Here is a 21,044-nt window from a genome sequence, read left to right as displayed (position 1 = left end):
AGAGCAGAACAGAGCAGAAGGTGAAGGCAGGCAGGACAGGGCTCTGTTCACATGGAACAGACTGGAAAATACAGGAAGATGGTTAGAACACAGGAGGTAGATACGGAAGCAGGGAAAGGGGACAAGCAGAACCAGATACACACAAGGTACTTACAATGAAGTAGCGAGTGGACACAAAACTCACAAACAGAAGTACAGAGACAACGAGTTGGAGTTAGGTGCAGGTTCAGACACTGCAGGAAAAGGGAAGGCATGGACATAGAGAGAAACAAGTAATGGGCTAGGACACTGTTCAGACAGGAACTGAACCGGGAACAAGATACAGGAACGAGCCTGGGAACTCAGCCCCCAGGGTGGCGGAAACAGACTAGAAGTCAGAGATAAATGTAGCGGCCCTGGGTACTCAGCCCCCAGGGTGGCAGAACAGACTAGATACAGGACAGGACCTGGCAACTCAGTTGCAAAAGACAAACTGAGTGAAAGTGTTGCTCAGGCACCTCCTACTGGGTGGAGGGGGTTTAAATATCCAGTGACTCACAGCAATAGGCTGGGGATGCATTAGGACTGTGCACACAGTAGCTATAAGAAACAAGCAGAAAGCCACGCAGACGCCCTAAGCAATCAGACAAGAGACATGGACACAGCAGGTACTGGAGCAAAGTGTGCAGCATGGACTGACAGGTAAGATTGCGGTCTTGCATGGTGGGAGGTGGTGCACCATGCAACATCCCACCATGCAAGCACGCCGCCAGGGATGTTACAGTAGCCACCTTTTTCTTTGATGACTGCTTTGCACACTCTTGGCATTCTCTTGATGAGCTTCAAGAAGTAGTCACCGGAAATGGTCTTCCAACAATCTTGAAGGAGTTCCCAGAGATGCTTAGCATTTGTTGGCCCTTTTGCCTTCACTCTGCGGTCCAGCTCACCCCAAACCATCTCGATTGGGTTCAGGTCTGGTGACTGTGGAGGCCAGGTCATCTGGCGTAGCACCCCATCACTCTCCTTCTTGGTCAAATAGCCCTTACACAGTCTGGAGGTGTGTTTGGGGTCATTGTCCTGTTGAAAAATAAATGATTGTCCAACTAAACGCAAACCGGATGGAATAGCATGCGTCTGCAAGATGCCGTGGTAGCCATGCTGGTTCAGTATGCCTTCAATTTTGAATAAATCCCCAACAATGTCACCAGCAAAGCACCCCCACACCATCACACCTCCTCCTCCATGCTTCACGGTGGGAACCAGGCATGTAGAGTCAATCCGTTCACCTTTTCTGCATCGCACAAAGACACGATGGTTGGAACCAAAGATCTCAAATTTGGACTCATCAGACCAAAGCACAGATTTCCACTGGTCTAATGTCCATTCCTTGTGTTCTTTAGCCCAAACAAGTCTCTTCTGCTTGTTGCCTGTCCTTAGCAGTGGTTTCCTCGCAGCTATTTTACCAAGAAGGCCTGCTGCACAAAGTCTCCACTTAAAGGTTGTAGTAGAGATGTGTCTGATGCTAGAACTCTGTGTGGCATTGACCTGGTCTCTAATCTGAGCTGCTGTTAACCTGCGATTTCTGAGGCTGGTGACTCGGATAAACTTATCCTCAGAAGCAGAGGTGACTCTTGGTCTTCCTTTCCTGGAGCGGTCCTCATGTGAGCCAGTTTCTTTGTAGCGCTTGATGGTTTTTGCAATTGCACTTGGGGACACTTTCAAAGTTTTCCCAATTTTTCGCACTGACTGACCTTCAATTCCTAAAGTAATGATGGCCACTCGTTTTTCTTTACTTAGCTGCTTTTTTCTTTCCATAATACAAATTCTAACAGTCTATTCAGTAGGACTATCAGCTGTGTATCCACCTGACTTCTGCACAACACAACTGATGGTCCCAACCCCATTTATAAGGCAAGAAATCCCACTTATTAAACCTGACAGGGCACAAATGTGAAGTGAAAACCATTTCCGGTGACTACCTCTTGAAGCTCATCAAGAGAATGCCAAGAGTGTGCAAAGCAGTCATCAAAGCAAAAGGTGGCTACTTTGAAGAACCTAGAATATAAGACATATTTTCAGTTGTTTCACACTTTTTTGTTAATTATATAATTCCACATGTGTTAATTCATAGTTTTGATGCCTTCAGTGTGAATGTACAATTTTCATAGTCATGAAAATACAGAAAAATCTTTAAATGAGAAGGTGTGTCCAAACTTTTGGTCTGTGCTATATATATATATATATATATATATATATATATATATATATATATATATGTGTATATATAATATATACACATCACTGAGAATGAGTCTATGGTCTATGTTATAGTTGTAGTAATATTCTTCATGTTTCGTTGCCTTCCTATTGTTTTCTTATTTATAAGAATCATCACTCCAAGCTAATAAAGAAAAGGGTATCTATGGCATGGCAAAGATGACTATACTGTAGTGTTTATTACTTTTTATAGTAAAGAATACTTTTATTTCTGTTGGCCAAATATTTATCACCCCTTTTAATTTCACCAACTGGGAGATAAGGCTGTGAACATTCTGCAACAAATCTGTGAACATCCCTGAACAAAGCAAATTACTTACCTTCCAACGATGTCCACACTCATTGCATAACACAAAAGTTGTCATTGGCTCATCTGCACTTCGTGTCTGCACCTGTAGGAATTAAAGAAAAAAATCTTGAGATTATTGAAGCAGATTTACTATTCAAATTGAGCCAGAATTACCATGAGCAACATTTTTAAAGTTTTAAAAACTTTTTTTAGGATAAATCACTATATAATCAGCATTGGCTGATTATATTAGCTCACCATTAGTGTTAAGCGATACCTTCCGATATCGGGAAATATCGGATTGGATCGGACCGATACACAAAAAATATCGGATATCGCCGATTCCGATACCGGAAACCAATGCAAGTCAATGGGACACAAATATCGGAATAAAAATAAACCCTTTCTTTCCTTGTAGGTTAATTCTACATGAAGGAAAACAGCTAAGAATAATGTAGAATGTATTACATGAAAAGACGGCAATTCAGCAGCGGCATACACCGGTACCCGACAATTTATAACAGAAAGAATAGAGCATCACACATGGATTAGATAGATAGAAACATGTCAGTCACATATATAATAAGTACAGTGATAGTGTTGATTACTGTACTTGTCATTTAGTGTTAAAATAAAGGATTTATTAAAAAAAAAATTGGCGTGGGGTTCCCCGTAATTTTAGTCTCTAGCGGAGGTTAAGCAGACAGCTGGGGCAGATGTTTGAAGCCTGGGAAGGGGGTAATACCCACGGAGCTTCCCAGGCTACTAATATCAGCCCCCAGCTGAATACCTAGCCTTTACTAGCTATTAAAATGGGGGACCCCCCCAAAAAATGACGTGGGGTTGGGGTTGATGTCAGCTTATAATGCCAGCTGACATCAAGCCCAGGTTAGTAATGGAGAGGCGTCTATAAGACACCCCCATTACTAACCCCATAGTCAAAGTTAAAAAAAAAACACAAACACCCAGAATAAAGTCATTTAATTGAAATAAACACACAATTCTTTATTGTTCTAAATTAAACCATACTTACCATCACGCCCATTCCAGTTGAAGCCAATGTCTTCTGCAATAAAAATAAAATAATAAACCAACATCATCCTTACCTTTCCATGGTTCCCACAACAGCTTCAGCTCTGCTACATTCACATGACAGGCTGGATCGCAGCCGAAAGCTGCCATCCAGCTTGCCATGCCGCACACACTGAGAAGCGCAGGCATGCTTGCGCTCCTCAGTGCCTGGCTGTGACGGCATAAAGATGAGCCGAGGTCATGTCCAATGAACTCAGCTCACCTCATGCACGTCACTGACAGCGTGGGAGAATTCTCCTGCACTCAGCGCTTCAGCAGGAGAATTCTCCCACGCTGGGATGGCATTGAGATGACAGGCTGGATCACAGCTGAGCGCTGCCATCCAGCTTGCCATCCTTCAGAGACACTGCAGAGCGCAGGCATCAGCTGCAATCCAGCCTGTCATCTCATTGCCATCCCAGCGTGGGAGAATTCTTCTGCTGAAGCGTTGAGTGCAGGAGAATTTTCCCATGCTGTCAGTGACATGGATGAGGTGAGCCGAGTTCATTGGACATGACCTCGGCTCATTAAAGGACTTTATTCTGGGTGTTGTGTTTTTTTAAATACTTTACTAGAAATTCATGGCAGTCATGTCTAATATTGCCGTGACCCCATGAATTTCGGGTTTAGGGCCAGCTGATAATGCCAAGCCGGCCCTAACCCCTTTATTACCCTGTGAGCCACCGCACCAGGGCCCTGGATGAGTTGGGTACAGCGCCAGAAGATGGCGCTTCTATAAACGCGCCATTTTCTGGGGTGGCTGCGGACTGCAATTTGCAGCGGGGGGGGCCCCAGAAAGCTTGGGCCTCCCTGCGCTGCGGATTCCAGCCCCCAGCTGCCTAGATGTACCTGGCTGGACACAAAAATAGGGCGAAGCCCCACGTATTTTTTTTTTTAATTATTTCATGAAATTCATGAAATAATTTTAAAAAAAAGGGCTTCCCTATATTGTTGTGTCCGGCCAGACACAATTAGGCAGCTGGTGGTTGGGGGCAGCCCGTTCCTGCCTGCTTAACCTCTGCTAGAGACTAAAATTACAGGGAACCCCACGCCAATTTTTTTTTTAATAAATCCTTTATTTTAACACTAAATGACAAGTACAGTAATCAACACTATCACTGTACTTATTATATATGTGACTGACATGTTTCTATCTATCTAATCTATGTGTGATGCTCTATTCTTTCTATTCTAAATTGTCGGGTACCGCTGCTGAATTGCCGGCCGGCTTTTTTAAAGAGACGGTGCATGAAAACACTATTATTTTTTTTAATAAATCCTTTAACACTAAATGACAAGTACAGTAAGCAACACTGTCACTGTACTTCTTATATATGTGACTGACATGTTTCTATCTATCTAATCTATGTGTGATGCTCTATTCTTTCTGTTGTAAATTGTCGGGTACCGGTGTATGCCGCTGAATTGCTGGCCGGCTTTTTTAAAGAGACGGTGCATGAAAACACTATTATTTTTTTTAATAAATCCTTTAACACTAAATGACAAGTACAGTAAGCTGAGCGCTGCCATCCAGCTTGTCATCCTTCAGAGACACTGCAGAGCGCAGGCATTATGGGAACTTCCGATTCTGGTATTCGATATTCTAAAAGTAACGGAACTCAGTATCGGAACTCCGATACCGCGAATATCGGTCGATACCCGATATTTCAGTATCGGAATGCTCAACACTACTCACCATTGTACATCAGGTATTTGTATTCTGTTATCACACTATGTAACTAATCCTAAATTGCAGTTAGCAAGAAAGAATTATTGTGCTTTATTTCTGTATAGAAAGTATTACAAATTAATTATTATAGAGCGCTGGATTATATGACAGATTATATATGCGCTGTTTATTAATGAGATGAATTGTAGCATTGCTTAGATTATTATATATATTATACATTAGAATGAACAGCATGTTTAAAATGATAAAATTGACACTGACCAAGTCCTAGCAGTGTCATACTAGTTGTCCTGACAAATTTGAATAAATTCTTATGTTTATACAATATGATAATCTAAACCATTGAAGAAAAAAGGGCACATTATTTACCAAGACATCATTGTCAATAGTATTTCATATTTCATGTAGAGGAAAAAAATATACAACTGCATTACTCAAATAACATTAGGAATGTTTGCTATCTAATATTGCTGATCCACTCTTTTAATCTTGCAGGAAAGAGACAATTTATGTAATAATTAAAGTTAACAATTAATATGGTTTAAGAAAGTATAAATTAGAGGCAGTGATTTATTTCAATAATTTAACTAATGGTACAATTGATTTATTTTATTAATAACAATAAAAGCTACATTTTAGAATTTATCCACACACTAATCCTCTTCTCCCTCCCTAATATTTTCTGAAAACTCAAAAGTGGTGAATACAAGGTTTCTCTGGAGCTTTGTTACTCTCAATAACAAAACTTTTTTTTACCACTTCCGAAAAGATTAAGATGTGCCAAATTTTGCGACCCAAAAATCTGGTCTGAAAGGAGTTTTCCAAGAATTATTCTTTTTCCCCTATGGGGCTAAGAATTTACAAGCAACTAGTTGCTAACTATCTGCCTGTTTTGTCTTTGACGATCTCTTCCAGCTTATAACCGTCACAGACAGCTCCTCCTGCTGTCTGTGATGTCACGTTAGCAGAGCAGGTCCTTCTCTTCCTCTTTGCTCTGTCGACAAGGCATCACTACCGATGTCATGCAGATTGAAACCTGGCTCCTCACTGCATAGATGCTAAATACTAAATTACTAATTAATGTCCTGCAGGGGTGGATTAAGAGTAGCAAGGGCCCCGGGCAGTTTAGAAGGCACGGGCCCCCCCCCAACCCCACCCCCACACACACACACACACACCCCTGATGTATCACATGTCACATGATCCCCTGTGATAGATCATGTGATAGTTCACGTGAAATTAATTTGGCACAATATTAATTATAATAATTTTTTTTAGGCTGTGTGCCCACTATGCGTTTTTTAAGCAATTCCGCTGCAGAAACACTTAAAAAATGCTTGGTAGAAGGTCTGCCATGTTCCCCAATGATAATCCGCATGTGCTGTGCACATGCTGCGGAAATTTCCGCTGCGGATTATCATTGTGGAAAAATCCGCAGCATTACCAATTATTTTACGGAAGTGCGACGTTTTCGCCGCCATTGACTTGCACTGGAACGCATGGAATCCGCATCACTGCATCTGTACATGCAGAATCCATGGGTTTCAATGTGCGGATGGTACCCGGGTTTGGAGAAGAGGAGACTCTCCTCCGGACCCGGGTACCATAGAACCTGTAAAAAAAGAATAAAATAAAAAATAAATATTATACTTACCTTCTGATGGCCCCCGGTGTCTTTATCCGATGCGTCCTGGTTTGCCGGCAGCTCGCTATGGTCTGAAAAGGACCTGCCGTGACGTCATTTAGTCATGTGACGGCTCACGCGATCGCTAACGTCGGCAGGCCATCAGAATGTAAGTATATATTTTTTTACCATTCTTTTACAGTCACACTATATAAATCCATGCTGGTTGCATGAATTTATATAGTGTGACCAAGTTGTCAAGCACTTTCCAAGTGATGCTAAAATCACTTGGAAAGCGCTTGTCAACCCACATGCAGAAATGCATGTGAAGAACGCTTCACTTCCGCTTGTCCCTGGCAGGAAAAACGCATGTACAATCCGCATGCGTTTTTTCTGCCAGGGAGATGCAAAAACGCTCAAAAAAAATTCGGAGCATTTCTGCATCGTGGGCACATAGCCTTACATTAATTGTATGACTAAATATGGAGCACACGGTGCCATCTATACACAGCGGGAGGCCACACGGTGCCATCTATACACAGCGGGAGGTCACATGGTGCCATCTATACACAGCGGGAGGCCTCACGGTGCCATCTATACACAGCAGGGGGCCGCACGGCGCCATCTATACACAGCAGGGGGCCGCACCCTGCCATCTATACACAGCAGGGGGTGGCACGGTGCCATCTATACACAGCGGGGGGCGGCACGGTGCCATCTATACACAGCAGGGGGCCGCACGGTCTATACACAGCGGGGGGCTGCACGGCGCCATCTATACACAGCAGGGGGCCGCACTGTGCCATCTATACACAGCAGGGGTCCGCACGGTGCCATCTGTACACAGCAGGGGGCCACACGGTGCCATCTATACACAGCAGCGGGCCGCACGAAGCCATCAATGCACAGCAGGGGGCCGCATGGTGCCATCTATACACAGCAGGGGGCCGCACGGTGCCATCTACACACAGCGGGGGGCCGCACGGTGCCATCTATACACAGCGGGGGGCCGCACGGTGCCATCTATACACAACGGGAGGCCGCACGGCGCCATCTATACACAGCAGGGGGCGGCACGGTGCCATCTATACACAGCAGGGGGCCGCACTGTGCCATCTATATACAGCAGGGGTCCGCACGGTGCCATCTGTACACAGCAGGGGGCCGCACGGTGCCATCTATACACAGCAGGGGGCCGCACAGTGCCATCTATACACAGCAGGGGGCCGCACGGTGCCATCTACACACAGCGGGGGGGCGCACGGTGCCATCTATACACAGCGGGGGGGCCGCACGGTGCCATCTATACACAGCGGGGGGCCGCACGTAGCCATCTATACACAACGGGAGGCCGCACGGCGCCATCTATACACAACGGGAGGCCGCAGGCGCCATCTATACACAGAAGGGGGTCGCACGTAGCCATCTATACACAGCAGGAGGCCGCATGTAGTCATCTATACACAGCAGGAGGCCGCACGTAGCCATCTATACACAGCAGGGGGCGCACGGTGCCATCTATACACAACGGGAGGCCGCATGGCGCCATCTATACACAGCAGGGGGCCACACGGCACCATCTATACACAGCAGGGGGCCGCATTCTGCCATCTATACACAGCAGGGGGCGGCACGGTGCCATCTATACACAGCGGGGGGCGGCACGGTGCCATCTATACACAGCAGGGGGCCGCACGGTGCCATCTATACACAGCAGGGGGCTGCACGGCGCCATCTATACACAGCAGGGGGCCGCACTGTGCCATCTATACACAGCAGGGGTCCGCACGGTGCCATCTGTACACAGCAGGGGGCCGCACGGTGCCATCTATACACAGCAGCGGGCCGCACGGTGCCATCAATACACAGCAGGGGGCCGCACGGTGCCATCTATACACAGCAGGAGGCCGCATGTAGTCATCTATACACAGCAGGAGGCCGCACGTAGCCATCTATACACAGCAGGGGGCACACGGTGCCATCTATACACAGCGGGGGCCGCATGGCACCATCTATACACAGCAGGGGACCGCACGGCACCATCTATACACAGCAGGGGGCCGCATTCTGCCATCTATACACAGCAGGGGGCGGCACGGTGCCATCTATACACAGCGGGGGGCGGCACGGTGCCATCTATACACAGCAGGGGGCCGCACGGTGCCATCTATACACAGCAGGGGGCTGCACGGCGCCATCTATACACAGCAGGGGGCCGCACTGTGCCATCTATACACAGCAGGGGTCCGCACGGTGCCATATGTACACAGCAGGGGGCCGCACGGTGCCATCTATACACAGCAGCGGGCCGCACAGTGCCATCAATACTCAGCAGGGGGCCGCATGGTGCCATCTATACACAGCAGGGGGCCGCACGGTGCCATCGACACACAGCGGGGGGCCGCACGGTGCCATCTATACACAGCGGGGGGGCGCACGGTGCCATCTATACACAGCGGGGGGCCGCACTGTGCCATCTATACACAACTGGAGGCCGCACGGCGCCATCTATACACAGCAGGGGGCCGCACAGTGCCATCTATACACAGCAGGGGGCCACACTGTGCCATCTATACACAGCAGGGGTCAGCACGGTGCCATCTGTACACAGCAGGGGGCCACACGGTGCCATCTATACACAGCAGGGGGCCGCACGGTGCCATCTATACACAGCAGGGGGCCGCACGGTGCCATCTATACACAGTGGGGGGGCGCACGTAGCCATCTATACACAACGGGAGGCCGCACGGCGCCATGTATAAACAACGGGAGGCCGCAGGCACCATCTATACACAGCAGGGGGCCGCACGTAGCCATCTATACACAGCAGGGGGCGCACGGTGCCATCTATACACAATGGGAGGCCGCATGGCGCCATCTATACACAGCAGGGGGCCGCACGGCGCCATCTATACACAGCAGGGGGCCACACTGTGCCATCTATACACAGCAGGGGACCGCACGGTGCCATCTGTCCACAGCAGGGGGCCGCACGGTGCCATCTATACACAGCAGGGGGCTGCACGGTGCCATCTATACACAGCAGGGGGCCGCACGGTGACATCTATACACAGCAGGGGGCCGCACGGTGCCATCTACACACAGCGGGGGGCCGCACGGTGCCATCTATACACAGCGGGGGGCCGCACGGTGCCATCTATACACAGCAGGGGGCCGCACGTAGCCATCTATACACAACGGGAGGCCGCACGGCGCCATCTATACACAACGGGAGGCCGCAGGAGCCATCTATACACAGCAGGGGGCCGCACGTAGCCATCTATACACAGCAGGAGGCCGCATGTAGTCATCTATACACAGCAGGAGGCCGCACATAGCCATCTATACACAGCAGGGGGCGCACGGTGCCATCTATACACAGCAGGGGGCCGCACGGTGCCATCTATACACAGCAGGAGGCTGCACGTCACTATCTATACACAGCAGGAGGCTGCACGGCGCCATCTATACACAGCTGGAGGCCGCACGGCGCCCCCCCAGAGACAGCAGGAGGCTGCACGCAGTCACGCACACACACAAACATATACAGACATACACATACATACACACATAAACACATTTGAAACACAAAAATACATATAAACAGACATCACACAATTATGTCTGCCTGCACACACACACACACACACACTCAATCACACACTCAATCACACACACACACACACATACACACACTCAATCACACACACACACTCAATCACACACACTCACTCATTTTCACACACTCACCATCCCCCGGCTCGGCTCCAGTCCTCCTGCTCCTCTCTGCTCCAGTCCTCCTGCTCCTCTCCGATGCAGGCTGCAGCAGTGCAGGCCGGGCGCGCACTGCGTGATGTCACAGCTAGGAGACACGGCCGCGCACACGGCCATGTCTCCTAGCTGTGACGCGGCCGGGCCAGCACAGGGAAGTTAACTGCTGCAGTGCTGGCCCGGCTGAAGAAGTAGCGGCCGTGCGCCGCTGCTGGGGGAGCAGTCGGGGGGCACCCCGCCACTGTCTGCCTGTATGCCGCGCCCCTGTGTATGCTGGGCCCTGCCTGATGTCAAGTGGCAGGGCGGTTCCAGCATCATTCAAACTGCCCGCCCCGGTGGGAGCGGCTGCGTGATGCAGCGTGTCTGTGAGTGGCTGCTTTGAACTCTGGGACCTCCCTGCTTGACGTTATGTGGCAGGGCGGTCCCAAGGTTCAAAGCAGCCACTCACAGACACGCTGGCTGTATCACACAGCCCTGTATATGCACTAGCGCCGGCGGGAAATTTAAATGATGTTGGGACTGCCCTGACACATGACGTCAGGCAGGGCAGTACCAACAGCATTTAAACTGCACGCCCGTGCTAGTGAATATACAGCCGTGGCGGCCAGATGGGAGCGTCATGTGGCACTGGCAGGGCGGGGCGACACAGTATGATTCAAACCGCCTACAGCTGCGGGCCCGCAGCGGTGATCATCTAAACCTTCGGCCAGCGCGGCGGTGACCAAAAAAAATGCGCATTATAATGGGAGCAATTCATGGGCCCCCTGGACTATCAGGGCCCCGGGCGGTAGCCCATATTGCCCTCATTATAATCCGCCTATGATGTCCTGTATGTGAGTGGGACTGTTCATATTAATTGTACAATGATAGGGGCTTCTTTGTAAATAATTTTTGGATGGAGACTTTAGTATTTGGGGGAAGAGGTATTGTCGAAATATACTATGTGTGGGGAAGGGGAACATTACTATATATACTGTATTTGTGTGAGGATAAATGTCTTTATATACTATATACTATGTGTGGAGGAGTGAGACTTGTCTATATATGCTGCATGTGTGAGAGGGGAATAAGTCTTTATATGCTATACATGGGGAGAGGGCACTTGTCTCTTTATATACTGTATGGGGGACATGACAATATATACTGTATGTGGGGGAGGGTGGACTTGTCTATATATATACTATATGTGAGGGAGGTAGGATTTGTCTATGCTATATGTGGGGAAATATGTCTCTATATACTGCATGTGGAGGGACATGTCTATATGTACTGTATGTGGGGGGACATGTGAATACAGTCACTATATATGGGGGATATGTCTGTGGGGGGGAGATAGGGTGCTTTATAGATTTAGTTGGCGGGAATTTACAGTAAATGATATGTTAGGGTGGAGGGATTCCTTAGAGTAAGGGCAAAAGGTGCAATTTTGATGCATGCGATTTTTTGCATAAGCATAGTGTAACTGATACATTTTTTTATTGCATGACCCAAATTTAATAAACCCAACTAATCAACATGAAACACAGTGGTGATGACAACTCTAAAAACAACATGCAGTCAAAAATACTATGAAAACCATGTCAACCGTATGCAGTTCCAATGTGCATCACAAGGGGCATTGCTGTAAATTGTATGTGTGAAGGAAGGAGGGACTATTCATAAATATATTTTGTGGGGAAGGGGCACTTCACTGTATGGGTGCATAACAAATTGGGTTGGAATTTTCAACTAATTCACAGCAAATTTATTACATTAAATTGCGTGATTTTGGTGCAGGTTTTACTGTTGATTTTCCTGTGAAAAATAGCACCTTTAAAGATATAAAAAAAAATAACACAACAAACACACTTCATATGCACCTCCCCTTGTGCCTAGCTCTGTAGCCTGGTCGATACAACCTGACCTCCCATGATGATTATCATTCTATCATCTGGTACAACATGGGGCAAGCCGTGATCATAGCAGGCCGGGTTGTACAAGGATCTGTATCACAACAGGTTACAGAATCTAAAATTAGGTGTAAAAGGTGTTTGTTTGTTGGTTTGTTTTTTTTCAGGATATGCTGATTTTTCTGTGGATTACCCACAGGAAAATCTGGAACAATTAGGATTTAATTCTGATTTTTAAGTCATTAGGGAAAATCTACAACAAACCCACAACCATTCTAAACATTACGTAATTAACATGAAGTGGATTTAAAATCTTCAATTCAAGTCAATTTACAGAACTAAATTTTTTCTCCATTTGTGGAAGATATTTAAGAAAAATTTTTTTATTAATAAATCCAGACATTTTTCTGTGATTTGTGAAAATCACAGTAAAAATAATGAACATTAATGTAGCCTTAATGCAATGTGTGGGGAATTGGACTTTCTTAGGCCTTATTAGTTTTTTCTCATACATAAAAGAAAAACTGATTTTCATCAGTTTTTGGTCTGTATGTCCGTTTTTACCATCAGTTATTTTCTCGTATGGAATTTTTTTTTTTTTTTTTAAATTCGACATACACTTCTAGAAATATGGTCCTTTTGAGTTAGCACTAATTTTTATCTTTACCAAGGGGAGTTGCACAAAGGACTTTCTGAGAGCTATCAATTATTACACTGAGAGCAATGCCACCTTGGTAAAAAAAAAAACACAAAAAGCAGCACTAAATGTAATGTCCATATCTCTGGAAACAAATGGTAGAATTAAGAATAAAAACCAAGAATATTCATGGGATAAAATTACAGGAAAATCTAGTCACGTTTGACATAGTGACAGGTCCTCTTTAAAGGGTTATTTCTATCTTTGAAAATGATCACCTATAAACATGATCAATACGGGTCTGACTGCAGTGACAACCAGAAATCGCGAGAACAGGGCTCTGAACTGCTGTCAGAAAGGAGCATGAACACCACTGCCCTGTTCCCTCTCCTTGGGGCTGTTAGAAATAGCCAACTACTGTACTCAGATGCAACTAGCAGTCCATAGAGAATAAATAGAGCACTGGCTCCATTTCAATGGGGCATTTCCAAACCACGTTTTTAGGATCAGTGACCCCAGCAGTCAAACTCCTACTGATCAGAAAGCCATCACCTATCCTGAGGATAGATGATAACTTTTAATGTTCAGAATAACTGTGTAAAGTACTGTACCATCAATGTTTGAATAGTGTGGGCCAACCCTGGGACCCATGTGGAGCAGAACAATGAGAGTGCCATATCACATCCCCAGCTTTGTACTGCAGCTCATCACATTTACTTGAAACAAGCAGAAGTATAAGGCATAGTAGCTCCATAGCAACCACTATGTCTGAGTACAACCCCTTTATTGTGCTATTGAGCCAAAGTCACGGGACTGGGACTCCCACCGATCAAAAATTGATGGTCTATCCTGGAGAACCCACAATTTTGTTTCATTTCTTCATTACCCACTCAAAACACACAGTATAGTACAAAGAATAGATAGCATTCCCTTATACAGTATTTTATTATAAATATAACTATTAACCATGAGTCAGAGCATTATGAATCCCTGTGTGCACCTAAGAAGAAATATATACAGTGCAGATTATTCAAAGTCAATATTTCCTTTAAATTGCAGCCTCTATATAAATAATATAGTTAAAAATTCCATAACCTGCAGACAGCTATAGCTACACCTCATTAGGTTAGTGAAGTTTATACAAAATTTAAAATTCTCTAGTTATAGCATATGACCAACACATATTTCTGTATTAAACAAGTCACTTGCCTGGTTATAGGTGCAGTTCTTCTTCTTACACTTGTCACATTGTAGTAAGTCTGTCTGAGTGCCACCTGTCTTTGCCATCTGGTGTTCTCTGATAGCTTCTTGAGTCAGTGTGTTCCTAAGTTCTTTCAGCTCATCACTTGCCATTTCCTGTCATAAGAAAGCCAGACAACCAAACACTTGGCATACTATATTATTTTCCAAAACCACCTTGTGCTAAAGATAACAACTTGACCTAAGCTCTTTTCACGCATTTCGAAGTGTAACCAATTTTTTCTTCAGGAACAAAAACCATATCATATCATATGTTTTTTGTTCCTGAAGCAGTGTGTTACACTTTGAAACTTGTAGAAAAATAAAATAAACCTTTTTTTTACATTATCTCTGGCATCTGACGTCACTTCATCAGTTGGCAGCGCGGATACAGACCACAAACTTCCATTTTTCTATATTTCTCTGATGAAATCACCCGTGGAACTGCAGCAGCCCCACAACCTGGGAACAGGTCAGCATTATGGTTGAGCGAGTATGTTCTGTCTGAGTATGCTCGGGTTGAGCTCCGAGTATTTACAGCTGCTTGGTGATATGGTTGAATCGCTCCCGTGTGCATGATTTGCGACTGTTTGACAGCTTTATTACATGTGATGAATGTGTAAGAAATAGACATTCCTCACATGTAGTAAAACTGTCAAACAGTCTTAAATCATGTACACGGGAGCGATTTAACCACATCACCGAGCAGCTGTAAATACTCGGAGCTCGGCCTGAGCATACTCGGCGAAAGGGTTAATAGAACATACTCGCTCAACACTAGTCAGCATGTTTTAATACTATCCTTGATAATTATTACTGGATAAGATCCTATTTTTGCACTATTTTTTCTCCTCAGCCGTTTATATCTGTTCACACTTAAGTCATGGCTTCAGTTATCCGTTAAACTACCGATTCCATTGACCCATTATGGGTCTCGCAGATTTACATGTTCCTTTTCTCTTTTTAAATTGGACAGACTGGACTATAACACCCGCGTGAACATAACCTTAAACATACAGCATGAAATCAGAACTAAGTCTCCTTATCAGAGATGATCAAATCTTTTGAAGTTCAAATTCAGCAGGTTTTTTTCCATGTAATTCGATTAGCAGCAATAGATTTGCCATGAATTGCAATATTGGAAAATCTCCCATTGCTCTGAAAAGACACATTTAACGCTCTTGATATCTCCTTGGACTGTATCCAACCCCTTTCTGCTTATCTGACACTATCAAGTCATCGTTTGTGTTAAAGTGACCTTTCCACATAAACAGATGGTAACCAACAGTCATGTTTTTTTAAGTAAAAAAAATGGTCTAAAAATTATCTCTTAGTCTTTTGTGAACAGGCAAAGACCCTTCTTTGTAGAACAGAGGTAACATCATCTTGCTGTGAATGACAGGAGTGATGTGTCATATATTGCATGATGCCCTCCACTTTCTCCCCACTAACGCATTTGGTGGAGGCCAAAAGCCAATTGTAACCTGTGTATGTAGTGCTACTCCCGCATAGCTGGTGCAAGTGGTGGTGTTTGCGGTGCTGGTGCTAACAGCTCTTATATTTCTAGCAGTGGTATGATTTTTCCCTTTACACTACACTGTCCAATATCATTGCCAATTTTTATTTTACAATAAATTTTGTATAACACTGCAATTAATTTTTAACAATCTTGCAACTCCAATTGTTCAACCATTGGACTAGGAAAGCAGGTGTGCAAAACCAGACATACGTATTCACACCTGTAACACTTAAATGGGTTGTATACTACATTAATACACATTTCAAATGAACCCAGGGTTTAGAGAAAACAAAAAAAAAATTGATACTCACCTACCGAAGCAAAGCTGTTCCTCCATACTCTACAGTGTGTTCCCTGCAGGTCTCCTAGCTGTTTCTTCTAGCAGTGAACACCATGTGACAGCAGCAGCCATCAGAATCGGAAAAGAGATTGTTTCTTCCGACTCGGACAGAATGTGGAACATTATATTGTCAGGCTTTGTGAATAATGGAAATGTTAAAAAAAAATTTCAGAGCTTTTTTCAGAGCTGGTCATATCTCACCACTCATCTTCAGATATTTGAGGCCAAGAGGTAGGCCACTTCTATGTGTTACAGCTATGTATATTTGTATTTCACTTCTTGACTTGATTTATTAAATGTAGTCACCTCAGCTGTCATTATTGCTATGTTCTGTGGTGATACTACTCCACAGAGCACGTTACGTCTCAGACTGGGATTCTTCGGATCCTTCAGGTTACTAATACGACTTCTGATCCTGTTTCTGTACTTCATATCCGTGGCTTTCATTTCTTTGTATATGCGTGGGAATGTTAAGGACCATAACCAAATTCATTGTATGAACATATTGTAAAATCAGACAGCAGCAAATAAAGGAATTACCATAATTCAATAGGCTATATTGTTTTAAGACAGATGTGACTAGACTAGACCTAGATCATCTTATTTATGTTCATTTAAAAAATGTACTTGATTACCATATTTTTCGGACTATAAGACGCACCGGACCATAAGACACACCTAGGTTTTAGAGGTTGAAAATAGAAAAAAATGTAGGAGAAAAATGTGGTCACGATTAGTGTTGAGCCAACCCCGTAGTGTTCGAGTTCGGTTCGGTTCGTCGAACACCCGTGTGTTCGCCGAACTGTTCGTCGAACTGTTCGTCGAACACCTTCGAACACCGTTAAAACCAATGGCAGGCAAACAAAAACACATAGAAACACATAGAAAACACCTTCAAAGGTGTCCAAAAGCTGACAAACTGCTCAGAAGACACAACTAACACATGGAAAAGTGACAAGTACATATAGTCATGCGAAAAGAAAAGAGGTGGAGGAGTAAAAGGAGGGGGAGACACAGATATAGGCATGTCATGCCCTTCTAAAATCCAAAAAGTGAGAAGCCGAGACGGCCAGTCCGCTCCTGCCCGTGCCACCTCCGTGTCGCCGGGTTTGTGCCAGAGCCGCGGTGAACCCTGACGGCCAGCCCCCCTCTCCCAATACTGGTGCCTGTCCGCTGGTGGGTCGAGAGAGCCCCCCTGTGGTGGAGGCAGCTCTAAGCTTTTTAATTTAAATTGTCCCTCTAATTTGAATGAATACACTTTAAATCCATTTACAAGGATCTATTGGAGGGCAAGTCTCATGCCAGCAGCCGCGTAATTCCAGCTCCAGTAGCGTTCACTAAAGCTGCTGCAGTTAAAAAGCTTTTATAAGGATCGAGCTCGGCTGTCCACCGCAAGACATCCTACTGCCAGTCCCAGCCCCTATGCCTTGGGGTGCCTCCTGATGCTCTTCACTAAGTATCCCGTGGTCCCGAAGCATTTCCTTTGAAAAAATTAAGTGTCCAAACTACAGGTGGTGTAGCTTGCTTAACAGCCGGGATAATCCGCTGACTAGCAGACACTGCTACTAGGCACAAAGTATTTCCTGGGCTAGATGCAGTTAAAAATTTGTAAGTAGATACTCTCGTTGGATGCTGAGAAAGCATTCCATAGAGTCTCCTGGCACGCCATATATGATTCTCTTAAAAAGCTTGGGGTAGGGGTCTAGGGGACCCTTTTATAGCCAAAATCACGGCCCTGTATCACAATACGTCACCTAGGCTGAAGATAAATGGAACTGTAGCACCGAGGGCTCGGTTGCTACAGACGTATTGCACCTCACCCAGAGGTGTGATATCTCACTCTCAGATAAGGATGGAGTGTGGATCAGGACCCGACACCTGCATGCATTACACCACATTGCCGTGGGGCAGGGCGACCAATATGCCCCTGAGATGGGCACGACAGTCCCTGTCCCTGGCTGGAGTGGGGGGAGGGAACACTGATGAAGGGGAACCCTGCAGTGCAGGAGCAGGGAGGAAGCAGTTCCTGGGTGCATTGAGAAGGGAGTATAAAAGGTGGGCACCATCTTAGTTCAGTGCAGAGAAGTCTGAGCAGAAGTGGCAGGGAGCAGGGGCTCTGCATGAGCTCTGCTCCGGAGGCGGGCCTAGTAACAGAGGCCCAGGCCTGCAAGAGGGAGAAGGAAGGAAGAGGAGCGGAGAAGGCTCCAGGAACGAGGAATGAAGGGATCCCAGGGGTGCGGACGGGCGAGTTGCCACCGCACGCCCGAATCCACCTGCGTGGAGGGGTCAGGCCAAAGGGGGAGACTGGTCCCCGAACTAGTGGAGGCAGGAAACGACCCTCAGCTAGAAACCGGAGGCTCTGACATTTTATGTGGCGCAGCCCCTTGCTCCACCCGCTAGGAAGGATAGGGTCAGGGAAACTGGCGCCAAGTTTACCAAGAGGAGGCCCGAGGCAGCCGGACAGAAGTGTTGGTAAGAAAGGCCAGACAAAGGACACACAAAGGGGGTCCTGTGAAGTGCTCCAAAGTTATCTGGGAGTTGTCTGAGCCCCTCACCTGGTGAGCACAGTACGACGTGGGCAGCCGTTACCTGCAGACGTGGTCTGGATAATAAGAACTGTGAGTAAAGGCCCTGAACTGCATCACTGACTCCGTGTCGTTACTGCTGCTGCCCTGCACCATCACCCCCATCCTCCGCATACACTGCCCTGAGGCTATACTCCTCCCGTGGGGAGTTATGCTACGCTCTGCTGCACCCACAACACCAGCCTTAGCGGTCTGCCTTGTAGCGGCGGTTCACTCTGACCGCAATCCATGGGTGGCGTAGTCGGACATTTAAACATCAAAACCACATAAATAGTTCCGCCACTGGTTTGACCGCCCTGAGCCACGGAACCGGATCGCCGCCACGAAGACTACAACCACCAGCATCCACCAAAAAGGGTCCGGCTCCGGGTGTCCCAAGGCCCAGGGGGTGTGTCAGAACATTTTCATCACCTTTCACAATCACCAATGGGACAAGGCAGGGATGTCCTCTGTCCCCTCTCTTATACATCCTAGTGACGGAGCACCTGCTCTCATCAATTCGCCATAACCCCAATATTAGGTGGATTGAGGTGGGAGGCACCGAGTACAAGTGCTCTCTATTTGCTGATGATGTCCTAGTATATATCACTCAATCACATATATCCATCCCTGCTGTTATGGCTGAAATAGATCACTTTGTTACATGGTAAAATTTTAAAATCAATGCAGCGAAGTCTGAGGCCCTCGATGTCTCCCTCCCTAAATCCATATAGGATTCCATCCAGTCCAACTTTCCCTTTGCCTGGCCCTCACAGGGTATCAAATACTTAGGAATTCCTATTCATAGAGACCTCTCCCATCTATGTTATCTTAATTTTGGGCCCTTTATTGAACAATTCCATACAGACCACGGTTGGCAAGTTGGAACTGTGAGATTCACTACGTGCACCACTGGTATTTTGTGGAAAAGCACATGTAAGATTCTGCAACAGTCTCTGCTGATACTCCTGCATGCGTGCATCCCTTTCTATGGCAGGAATAATTTCTGCAAATTTACTTTTGTACCGGGGATCTAACAGTGTGGCAACCCAGTAGTCAGGATTATTTCTAATTCTCACAATTCGAGGGTCATGTTGCAGGTAGTGCAGCAAGAAGGCACTCATGTGTGTTGCGCATCCAGGAGCACCAAGTCCCTGTTGTGTTGGTGGCGAGGTAACAATCATGCTTCCTTCCTCTGTCCTCTCCCCCCAACCTCGCACAACAGAAATGTGATCAAGGTCTCCCTCATCTGATGAGTCTTTCATCAGTTCGTCCTCCACTTCTTCCTGGGCTCCTGCACCTTCCTCACTAGTTTGGCTGCTACCATGCGCCCTGGTAAAATCATCTCCCCCACCCTCACATGCCTGCCGCCCTGGTGCTGCCGACCGTCTGGACCTTGCAGATGTTAGCCCTTCCGCATACAACTCCTCCTCCTCTACTTCCTCCACCTCCTCTTGTGCCACCACCTGACTCCGAATTCTGTTTCACATGTGCTCCAGCATGTAAATCACCGGAATAGTCATGCTGATAATGGCATCGTCAGCACTAAACATCTTCGTCGCCATTTCAAAACTGTGCAGAAGGGTGCATAGGTCCCTGATCTGAGACCACTCCTCCAGCGTGATTTGCCCCACCTCTGAATCTCGTTGGCCCAGGCTATACGTCAGAACGTATTGCACCAGGGCTTGTCGGTGCTGCCACAGTCGCTGCAACATGTGCAGAGTTGAATTCCACCGGGTAGGCACATCGCATTTTAGCCGGTGAAGTGGCAGGCCCAACGACTTCTGTAGAGATGTAAGTCGCTGAGCTGCGGGATGCGAACGGCGGAAGTGAGCACACAGCGACCGTGCCCTCTGCAGAAGGCCATCTAGTCTGGGATAGTGGGCTAAAAATTGCTGGACAACCAGGTTCAACACGTGAGCCATACAAGGCACGTGTGTGACATTGCCCCGGCGAAGGGCCGCACCCAGGTTTGCAGCATTGTCGCACACGGCCTTCCCTGGTTTCAGGTCCAGTGGAGACAACCATTCATGAAATTGGTTCTCCAGAGCTGACCACAACTCCTCAGCTGTGTGACTCACATTTCCCAGACATTTCAATGTAAAAACCGCCTGATGACGTTGAGCCCTACTGCCAGCATAGTAAGGAGGTGTGC

At 46.4% G+C, this 21,044-nt stretch overlaps 1 protein-coding gene across 7 annotated transcripts in view; it reads right to left on the bottom strand.

Annotated features, from left to right (window-relative positions):
• The window catches only part of LOC141220357 (transcription elongation factor A protein 3-like), a 166,680-nt gene that overhangs the window by 8,880 nt on the left and 136,756 nt on the right, over positions 1-21,044 (bottom strand). For all 7 annotated transcript variants that reach the window (XM_073666285.1, XM_073666299.1, XM_073666307.1 and 4 more), the window contains 3 exons: positions 16,632-16,786; positions 14,437-14,583; positions 2,577-2,648 (listed from right to left, as the gene is read on the bottom strand). In XM_073666285.1, coding sequence (XP_073522386.1) covers positions 2,577-2,648; positions 14,437-14,583; positions 16,632-16,786 — 374 coding nt within the window. The remainder of the gene's footprint in view (positions 1-2,576; positions 2,649-14,436; positions 14,584-16,631; positions 16,787-21,044) is intronic.

Source organism: Phyllobates terribilis, unplaced genomic scaffold (genome assembly GCF_046119375.1).
Source record: "Phyllobates terribilis strain yellow unplaced genomic scaffold, ASM4611937v1 Scaffold_2__4_contigs__length_985480577, whole genome shotgun sequence".
Lineage (NCBI taxonomy): Eukaryota > Metazoa > Chordata > Amphibia > Anura > Dendrobatidae > Phyllobates > Phyllobates terribilis.
Note: the sequence above shows the minus strand (reverse complement) of the source record. Positions and strands in the feature narration are given on the sequence as shown.